The sequence below is a fragment of the Musa acuminata genome, chromosome BXJ1-5 (genome assembly GCF_036884655.1).
Source record: "Musa acuminata AAA Group cultivar baxijiao chromosome BXJ1-5, Cavendish_Baxijiao_AAA, whole genome shotgun sequence".
In the NCBI taxonomy this organism is placed as follows: domain Eukaryota; kingdom Viridiplantae; phylum Streptophyta; class Magnoliopsida; order Zingiberales; family Musaceae; genus Musa; species Musa acuminata.
The window spans coordinates 8,816,135-8,827,133 of NC_088331.1; the positions used below are offsets into that span (position 1 = coordinate 8,816,135).

The following is a 10,999-nucleotide window of genomic DNA, read 5'->3' on the forward strand; positions in this document are numbered from 1 at the left end:
AGAGAGAGAGAGAGAGAGAGAGAGAGGATGGTGTAATTGATGACAGGAGGTGGTTGTCTTGGATTCATTGTCACTGAACCTACAACATTTAAGACATATCATGAAGCAGCCTAGACCAGCTTCTTCCATAATTTTCTGAGATCAGTATATATTTATGAAAGAGACACAAGATGACAATTTGAAACATTGTCACAATCCAAACCTGAAACCACCAAGCTTTTGAAAAGGAGTGCTCAGAAGCTATGAGACATCAAAGTCACATCTCAAACCCATATGCAAGTAATGGGAATATCACAAATATAGTCAAATGAAAGTCCTGTTAAGTACAGCAAATGTTTCATTCATATAGAGGCTCTTATTCAGTGACTCATCTTGAAGTAAAGGGCCATCTTAAGTGCTTTACAGAAAACAAGTTCTTAGAATACCAACATATAATACTACCTTTGCCTACAATTAAACCATTACAAAATTAAGATGTGTCACGGTAAAGATCTGCTAGAGGAGGTAAAGAGGAGGGGGTCAGGAAGAAGATGATCAAGTCTGTGATGATTCTTCTATTAACTAGGTTAATTGACATAAATGTTTAAGCTGCTAAGTAGATGTACTACTTGTTCAGCATGATACTAGTAGAAGAAATCATCTATACACTAATGTGTTTTCATTTTCACAGAAAAAAAGATGATTGAATGATCACAATTACCCTGTTCTGATTTGATCTGCATGAGGTATTATCAACCAATTTGATCTAATGGCACACTTTCTCTTTCTACTTGGGAGCTCCTTTTCCTATTCTTCTCTCTTCACAATGTATTCTTTCCCCTGGTTTTGATTTGATCTGCATACTTCCCTCGATATTAGTCAGTCCTCTGCCACTAAATGTTGCTCGATCGGTGCACTGATCATGCTGTCATTTATAATTAGCATGCCTCGACTCAACAAGCAGGACGAGTGCAGATCATTTTTCTTGAGGAACATTAAAGAAGACTCATGTGTTCAACATGGAAAGCTCACTGGAAATTAGTTAGCGTAGTCCTTTTCTTTGATTACGACGTCAGGTCACAGTCGACTTTGTCGACGTTCCCGTGGTTGGTAAACCTCAGTCATGGTTACTCGAATCGAATGAACAGCTTGTGGGGGGTATCAGCCATTAATGGCTGTGTCTAAATGAGCTGCTAAAACTGTGAATGCTCAGCTTAATTGCTCTTGAAGCAGAGCATTTAAGTGCAGCATAGAGGACTGCTAGTTCAAACAACAACACATCGAAGCTTTCCATGCTTTAAAATTGCATTGCATGCATCCCCTGTCTGTCAAGATAATGAAAAGAAACACAACATGATCCCCAACATTATATCAATGTTTCTTGTTCTCCTAACTTATTATGACCCTTTCAGAACAGCTCTTATTGAAAACCATACCTCAATCAGTAATACTTGAATTTGCTTCAAATAAATCTATTGTAAGACACAATAATTCTTTCTCTTCCTCCAACTCACGCCAACTTGTTTACCTGCTTTCTATCTACATTTCGCCACACTTCAATGCCGCCACAGCACCGCTCTTAGCACCGGTAGCTCATGCTGTTGCCGCCGCAGCCTCAGCAGGCGGCACCACCTCCGGCGGCTGCCGAGTGGTGCGGAGCTCATCGGCCATAGCGGTGAGGTCGCGATCCTGTACGTCCATCCTTAGCCCGTTCTTCATGAACAAGGTGAGCGACATCTTCTGCTCGACGCGGTGGCCGGGGGCGACTCTCAGGCGGTGCCTTAGCAGCACGGCAGCGGCGATGGACTTCATCTGCAGGTACGCGAGGTCCTTTCCGAGGCAGACCCGTGGTCCTGCGTTGAAGGCGACGAACTTGAACGAGTCGTGCGGTTCGAACCGCTTCCCGTCCGGCGAGAGCCATCGGTCCGGTCGGAACTCGAGGCAGTCGTCTCCCCACACGGATTTCATCCGCCCCGCGGAGTAGATGGAGTACGTGACTGAGGAGCCCGCGGGCACGAATGTGCCGTCGGGGAGGACGTCGTCGGCCATGACGTACTTGGAGTCCTCGGGGACGGACGGGTACAGCCGGAGTGTCTCGGACAGGGCTGCTTTGAGGTAGACGAGTGCGTCGATCTCCTCGAACGCGAGCGGGGAGGCAAGCCACGCGCTGGGATCGCTGCCGCGGGATTCCCCGAGGACGGCGGCGAGCTCGAGCAGGATGCGGTGCTCGACGGCCGGGTAGGTGGAGACGAGCCAGAAGAACCAGCAGAGGGCGACGGAGGAGGTGTCGCGGCCGGCGAGGATGAAGTTGAGCACCACGTGCTGGAGAAAGGAGTCGGTGTAGGTGCCCTTCTTCATGAACCGCGAGAGGAGGTCGTCGTAGTTCCGGCCGTCCCTGAGCTCCAGCTTGCGGGCCTTGATGATGGCCGATAGATAGCAGTCGACGTGGGCGACGCTGCGGGAGAGCGTGGCCTCCAAGCCGACTTGGAGCCACTTCTTGAACCGCCAGACGAACTCCGGGAAGATGAAGCGACGGAGGCTGGCCTCGGTGGCACGGTCGAAGGCGGTGGCGAAGGCGTTCTCAGGGAGGCCCGGGGCGAGCGTCTCGGGGTCCTTGCCGAAGGCCAGGCCGCAGATGTTGTCGAAAGTGAGCCGGAGGAGCAGGTCCTGGAGATCGACGGCGGTGGACTCCTTGAGGATGGGGAGGAGGCGGAGGTGGATGGAGTGGCCGACCCACCGCGACATGGCGGTTCGGAGGGTACGGGTGGTGAACTCGAGCGCGGCGGTCTTGCGTTGGAACAACCAGGTTTCACCGTCGGAGTTGAAGATGCCGTCGCCGAGGAGGTCGAGGAAGACGGCGTGCCACGTGGGGCCCTTCGGGTAGTTGTCGAATCGGTTCTTGAGGACGTGCTCCAGGTTGCGCGGGTCGCACGTCACCGTCACCAGCCCTTGCCGGCGCGCGAGGCGGGGGAGCGCGCAGATGCAGGTCTGGTACGTGCCGCCGGTGCCGCGTAGGTTGTCGGAGATCCACTCGTGCATTCGCTCCGAGTGCTGGATGAGACCGGGGAGGCTGCCCACCACCGGCCACACGCGCGGACCGCGCAGTCCCGATGCGAGCCGCGTGAACCACACCACGTAGGCGACCATGCACGCGACCACCACCAGCACCGTCGCCACCTCCATTTTGCCTCCCTCCACTACACGCTTGCACTCGGTATCACCTGTTGAAGGAAGATGACGTACTGTTGATGGTGGTGGCTAATCTTGGGTAGCTACCACCATCTCACAGGGAGAAAGCGTGTAGATCAGAGGTGGTAATGTGGAGGGAAAATATAAAGAAGAGAGAGAGAGATGGAGAAGAGGGTAAGGGAAGGTGGAAAATTTATAGAAAGGTGATGGAGTAGCAGAGCGGCATTTAAGAGGCCAGACTGTGCTCTTTCTTCCCACCAGCTACCACCTCCCTCTCTCACTCATAAGCAGCAGCACTGCTTTCTTGAGCTGGTCTTCTCTGCAACTCGAACTCCCATTTATTGCCGTCACAGGACGTTGGGGTCAATCTGAGACGGCTAAACATGGAACAAGAGATCAGAACCATAATCCAGGTCATACCTCAGCAGTACTCCTGCAGTGCCCGCCATGGAGGAAGAAGGGTACGTGATTAATCTCAGTGGCTGCACCTAATTGTTCAAAGGAAACAAGGCTTATATAAATAGAGGCATTGAATGGGGTGATGGGGAACGTAAATAGGATTGGTTGGATGGCAAAGTTTTATTGCCACTATTTAATGGGACTGTCCCCATGAAGAAGAGGAATAAAGAGAGAGAGAAAGAAAGAGAGAGAGAGAGAGATGCATATAAGGAGGCCAACGGAGATGAGGAGGGTAAGAGAGGGTGGGACGAAGAGAAGGGGAAGATAAAACTGGCCAACAGCTCTTTTGAGCATTGGCCATCTGATGCTGGAAGTTTCGTACTCTCCATGAAGAGAAGCGGAAGCTGTGTTTTGGGTGCGATGGTTTGGAGTTGGGTGACCAACTCAGCCAAAGAGACGAAGTACAAGGATCGAGTGTTGGATCGAATGGATAACTGGAAAGACTTCAGCTAACTTTCAACTCTAATCAGAAACGTTGACTGAATCTTAGACCTTCATTTGACGATCACGTGGTGGATGGTTTAGGGTATTGCAAATCATTTATTACAATCATCCCTATATATTTGTGATTCCACTCGTAAGTTTAGTCCAAACCTTGGGAGATCTAAGCTGCTGCAACAACCGCAGTGTTGGGTGGCTACCTGTTGATGATGGTGTACGTAACATTTTGCTTGGTGCTGAAGCCAACCCGCATGCATTACGTTAATTTCGACCATGCAATAGTCTTTTCTTTTCTTAATTTGTCCTAATATCTTTTATTTTCACTCCTCTTATATCCACGTTAATTCTCGAAATTCCATACCATATCGCATATGATCGAATCATCACTTGCATGACAATCCTTTCAAAATCAAAAGAATATATTGTGCGCCATCTCCATCTTCTCTGAAATTGATCCATCTTATTATAATCTCAGATAGTGAGTGATCTCTTTGAATAAACCTTCCATATGGTATGCATGCTTTCATGGTGGCACGAGATCAAGTGCCTCCAATCTTAAATGCTTACCAATCATCCCAAAAGACCCACTTAAAATTAATTTTGTTCTAGCATGTGGTACCTGAATCATATTCAATTCAGAAATTAAGATTGGATGGTTGGCGTACTCGGGTCCAATGGTAGCACCATGATTAAGTCTGAGTGTTTAATGTATAACTACAATGCAGGTTCCATTAATAATCTGACCTGGGACTGGTCAAGTGTCAAGGATTTATTTGAAAGATGTGACACCTCAATAATCTAACATATGGCACTTCATTGATTCAGTATAGTATATAATGGCCATAGCCTAACTTGGTTTTACCATTTGCCGTGTATATAGGAAAGTTTCTTATTAGTTCCGAGTAACGATTTTAATTTCAAATAATACTATTCGTATCGGGCGGTACGTATTAGTTTGCCAGTAGACCAGTACACTAACCACCTGCTACTGGACAGTATCGTCGATTGGGACTGCTTTCGCCTTATTACCATCTTAAATCGATCGGTGACGGTTGATTTCAATTGTTGTTGCTCGTTACCGAGCAGTATTAGCCGAAGGAGAACCGAGAGAGAAGAAAAAAGAGGGAAAAGAAAAGTCTGACGCCACTCTCCTTTGATGATCTCGATTCATCGTCGCCTTCCCTCGTCGGACACCGCATATGAGATGTTGCCTCCTCCTCAAATGAGGTGACGAGGCTTCAACGTCGTCGTCGACTTCTCCTCATCCATGCGAGGAGAAAAAGCATCATCCATGCGACATTTCTTCTCTACACGAGCAAAAGAAACAAGACGATGACATCGTCTCATCGCCCTTTTTTTGTAAGGGGAGAAGGAAACCTTAGTTTTTTCTCCCCACATGGGTAGGAAAAGAGGCATCGTCATCTTTTTTTTCTTATATATATATATATATATATGTATATATATGTGTATATATATACATATATATATATATATGTATATGTATATATATATATATACATGCTGATGTATCGTTCGGTACTCTATATTTTATCGTACCAAATTACGCTCAAAACTTCGATATGGTATGAAATTATGATCTTTGATTACAAATTCATTTATTATTATGCTCACAATCTGTTAGGGTAAATATTTCACACCATAGATTAATCCTCGCACAATAAATATTATGTAACTATATGTCATTAAGATTTAAGATTAAGTTTTCATATCTGATTAATCATAATTTCATCTTTGAAAGAATCAATATTAATAAATATATTTAATCTTACAAGTGCTGAATTATCTTTATTCTTAGAGACATTTAAAGCGGACAATTTCTTAACCTTCCACCCACTCATTTTTACGAGTGTGTGACATTCAAGAAGGGGTTGGGCAGACAAGGTGAAACCATAATGGACTTTGAGTTAATTATTTCCTTGGTGTTGATTCTTTATGGCAAAGAGAGACTTGAAGCCTAGTAATCTTCCTGCTGCTGCTCAAGCTGACATCACCATATTTCCATCTACTTTTTCGTGCCATTGATAGCTTCTCTACCGAGGACAACAACCTCCGACCATTCCCAGTGGGTTTTGCTTCAGATGCATTGCAGTGGCTAGAAATTTTCGCCATGATCTCAACTGAAACCTAGAAATTTTCGCTGAACCACACTGGCCTTCTCCGAGGAATTAAAGCACTGCCACATTCAAGTGTGCCAAGGAGACTGTAAACACAGTTTCCCCTTGAAAACCTTTGGCCATAATGCATCCAAAGAGTCTCATAAAGTAGCAGTGAACAACCAAGAAGAAGGTGGTGACAACATATGTTGACCCATGCCATCTTAACTAGGTGCATTATTGTGGTCAAGGACATCCAACACATTATCACTGTTGCATTATGTTTTGTTGTGTGCCAGTTGAGCACTAAATTAAAATCTGTACTAAAGCACTGTGTTTTTTTAGCTACGTATTGGCATGCAAAAATTTCCGATGCACTTTGCAGGTTGGTAGGTTGTATGAAGACAGTATAGAACCTCTTAAATGTGCAACTTGCTGTATAATTGGTAGCTCTATAGTGGGATACGGTCCGAGGTGCATGTCATAAATGCTGTCAATACCAACACCCAGAGAGAGAGAGAGAGAGAGAGATGTTTTCTTTTATTTATTTATTTATTTATTTTTATTAAGAGACAAGAGAATAATTCAATTAAATTAGGAAATCTTAATTGATTTAGAAAGGAGTAGAACATTTCTTATACAAACATCCCATGACTCGGATATAATTTGAAGGTTGGTAGGCTGTACGAAGATTGTTAGTGTAAACAACTTTAAGCCGTGGCCTCGGGGGCGACACGGCTTGGTTCGGGTCCGGATAATGGGGGATTTCCTTGGGACATTTCTTGGGACTGCCGAGATGGTCGTTTATGGTGGTCCGATTGGGACAGGGTCGTCGTCTCCTCGGGGCAGGGGGCTCCTCGCCTAGGCGTTTTGTGATAGACCTCGACCTTCGTACCTGCACAAAGGTCAGGCCGGGGAGCTCGGCCCGACCCCTCCAACGATCGAGTTAGTGTGGGGAGCAGCGGATTTCTTTAGCTTTTTTTCCTCCCCCAACTCCTCAGAGCGTAAGGGTTTTTATAGTAAGAATTACCGTTGCATGATGTGCCTGCCCGTAGGGAGCGGGATTGTACTTATGGTAGCGTCTGACATTGTCGTTGCATGGCGTGAGGGATCGAGCCTGAGCAGGGTGTTAATGTGCCTCGGCAGACGTTCCGATTCGCGTTCACCGGGTGGCTCACTAGATTGAAAGGGGCGAAATGCGTCACCTGATGCAGCTGATGTCACGTGAGTCTTATCGCAATTATTACCCTCATCAAAGACAGTATAGGAATTCTTAATTGTATAGTTATATCTTGATACATAATTTATAGGTCAATAGTGTATTTCCAGTCAATATCAACACCTAAGATGGGTTGGGCTACATAAGACTGGGCTTGCCTTGGCCCCTTTGTTTTGGGCCCACTAACACTCGCTGGGCTTATTTTTGGGCCGATGTAATCACAGTGGTCAATGTGACCTATGACACCTTAGAAGAGAGATTTTTTGCTTCTATTTTTTGTCATTTTTTATTTTCCTTTCTTCTTTTATTTCCAAATGAATTATGGAATAGTGGCATACATAGATTTCAAAATCGATGATTATATCTTCATTTTATTGTAGTTTCTTGTGTTGATTAGAGGGAATTGTGGATCCCAAATGAAGGGAGAACACAATTTGGTCATTGCCTCCACGATTAGGACAAGCCAAACTTGGATCCCTGCCGTGCAGGTCAATCTGTCTCACCAACTCTTCCTTCCGTGTGGGGGAAGCCATCTGAACGTAACATCACATAAGTTTTAGTTCAACCACTCACAAAAATGCTTCTAGAAAAAAATCTAGTGCTGTATGATTATTAATATACATAAAATCCAATAACTTTTATGTGAATTACATGGCACTAATTCATTTGTTTATTTTTATAACACTTCTTATTAGTCTCACATCACAGATAGACAAGATTAAGATTGATTTATAAGAATCTGATTAGTATACTACTATCAGACTAGTTAGCCGATCAATTTTATTATTATCACATGAAATGACATGAGTTTGGAAGATAGAATGCATGAGAAATGTGATGACAATGAGTCTACTTATTTCTCTAATATTACTCATCTCAACATCAGTTAATTTTATTTTTGTACATTATCTTGGTACTAGAATGCATATTAAATGCATAAGATACATGTAAAATTTAGTTGTGAACATTGTAGACATTCCAAATTTAATTTAGTTACTTATAAGCTTCATTGTAAAAAAGAGTTATAGTTCAAGTGTTCTCTCTTTAGGAGGACTTATTTAACCATATTGTTTGGTCTCTGTCAACTCTTCATCTAAATTCATACAGTATCATATCTTGGGAGATATCCTAATGGTTACTATGTAATGTGAGCATTGTATACATACTGTTTGATGGAAAACAATAAATTTAGAGAGAAGTCCACACAATATAAATGCATTCAACAAAAAGACTGTGTACAGCCACATCAAGTCCACCATGAGAAAAGAAGTCACAGCACAACTCACCCTGCCATCAGTCCCTTTCCCAGAAATAGGCATCAGCAATACCTATGATGCTGGTCTCTTCTTCAACATCCCTTGCGTCCAAGACCTTCAGGAAGAGCAGGGACCCTCTCAATGACATATAAAAGCTTGGTTTGTCTCCTAAAGTCAATTCTCCTTTTGACCCATCATTCCACTCACTTCAAGAGTCTCCAACAGTGTATTTGGGGGTCACATTCCATATTATATTTGGCTTCTTGGGAAATGTAGAATTAGTATCACAAATGCTGAATGGTGGGAGGGGGACAACATGCATGGATTTTTTTTTTTTGACTCCACTGAGACCATGATTAATAATTCAGCTTGGACTTAAACACTATGGAGAAATTTGACATAGTGAAGTCTTTAAATATATATATATATATATATATATATATATTAGCCTATCTCAAATATGATTTAAAATGTTATATCATAAGCATATTATTTCCTCAAAGTTTGTATAATTTTAATGGTAATAATCCCTCTAGTTCAATATAATATAGTTAGTAGATTGAGATTCGTTTAATTATTAAAATTAACTAACTAGACGAATCGTTTCACCAACTAAGAACGATTATCGTTAGCTTAAGTGGTCCACCAACTAAGAATAACATAGTTAAGCTTTACCCATTAGCATTTTTAAGAGGAGTATAAGTGGTCCACTTATAGATGATTAAGTTGATAATGATGTCCCATGTTCTTCCAATTTTTTAAGAGGTGGAGTAGTAAGGTTGTGGATGGATGCATTTGAGTTTATTATGTGCCTCTACAAAAGTGACACAAATGTTGCTTGGCTTAGATTTGCTATTAATGTGCATGCAAGTGGACACAAATCATGGCACTTGTGGAGGCCAATATGTTCTATCACCAACTTGGATTTTCTTTTCATTTGTTAGGACTCCAAATAGGTTCCAAGCAATAAACATTCAAAATGTTAAAAGAATATCCATTCATTTTAGTTAATGTTTCTCAGTTGACCATAGCATTTTAGAATGCAGTTTTAAATGATTGTTATGATTATTAGAATTTTTCCTTCTTTTAATTCAAATTATTTTTTAATAACTATAATTAGTTCGATTAATCTATTTTCTTAGTAACGAATGTTAAGGTATATGTGCTGATGGTAAAGACGATATATGTATATCGTAAATGGAAGACGTGAGATAATTACTATAATAATAAGAAAAGAATAGATGGAGACTTAAAAAAATATTTTTTTGAATATAATATTTTACCAATGTCAATAATAAGTAATTAAGAGTTTATGATTTATTAGTATTGTTACTGTACATTTATTAGAGGGGTATTTGTTTTCAAATTAATATCATAAAAGTTACTCTATCATCATTTGCAATAGTAGTAGTGGAATTAGGAAGCATCCAACCTAGGAAGATTATACTAAGATCCACAATCTAAATCACAAAAGCAAGTGACCCTACACCTCCATCAAGAGACCAATGGAATGGTCCATCTTCCCCAATGTTTCCCCCTCTTTAAGGGGTCGCTTGCAGGGGAGAAAGGAATCAATTGTGAGATTATTTTTTGGCTCTTAGAGGAGGGAAGCTTAGAGGGTGATGGGTTGCAGGGGGACACACAGCATGGGGATGAAGCAGAGGAGAGTGACAGATTTCTCTCCTTCTCTCGCCTTTCTCTTCATGCATAGTTGGGAGTGGTTTAAACACTTCTCTGCACTCTGCGCCGACAACTTTTGCCATTGATAAAGTTTTGGGATTACTAATGGAAATGCTACTTATCTTTTTAGTTACCTTCTTATGGAGATCTTAGTATTATGGAGCATAATTTTTTTTATGTTTTCTTCCATGTTTATATAATGAGCCTTAGTCACTATCATGTGGCTCTATTGCCACCTGATATGAGAATGTTCAGCCCCCCTGCCTGTAAAAAGCCATGGCAGAGACAACATGGTGTTGGATGATTAATGCAGTGTTGGAAATATCCAAAGGGAAGAGACCAATAAGGGCCACACCTTAGGGTTTGGCCTCATATAGGATTAAGTTGTTGTTCTTTTTTGCTTCCATCAAATGATCATAAGCCAGATGTGACTGGCTGCTGGTTTCCACCTCGGTAGGTAATGTAGATCGAGAACAAACACTTGTAAGACAGGCATTTAATATGTGGACTGCACTCTTGATAGCATACTACTATTTAAACCACTTCCCAACCAAGCATGTTGAGACTGGTGGATCTTATCGAGTGTCATTGTTGGAATGTATATTATGCTTTGTTTAAGACATGCCAAATGAGGAGCTTTAGCAGCACATTGTACTCTGTCT

At 42.5% G+C, this 10,999-nt stretch overlaps 1 protein-coding gene across 1 annotated transcript; it reads right to left on the reverse strand.

Moving 5' to 3' along the window:
• Positions 1-1,272: 1,272 nt before the first annotated feature.
• LOC135673629 (cytochrome P450 86A2-like) lies at positions 1,273-3,810 on the reverse strand. The gene is made up of 2 exons (XM_065182726.1): positions 3,589-3,810; positions 1,273-3,251 (listed from the first exon to the last, which is right to left on the reverse strand). Exon 2 carries the CDS (start codon positions 3,160-3,162, stop codon positions 1,573-1,575), a length of 1,590 nt encoding a protein of 529 aa, XP_065038798.1. The 5' UTR covers positions 3,163-3,251; positions 3,589-3,810; the 3' UTR covers positions 1,273-1,572.
• Positions 3,811-10,999: the final 7,189 nt, after the last annotated feature.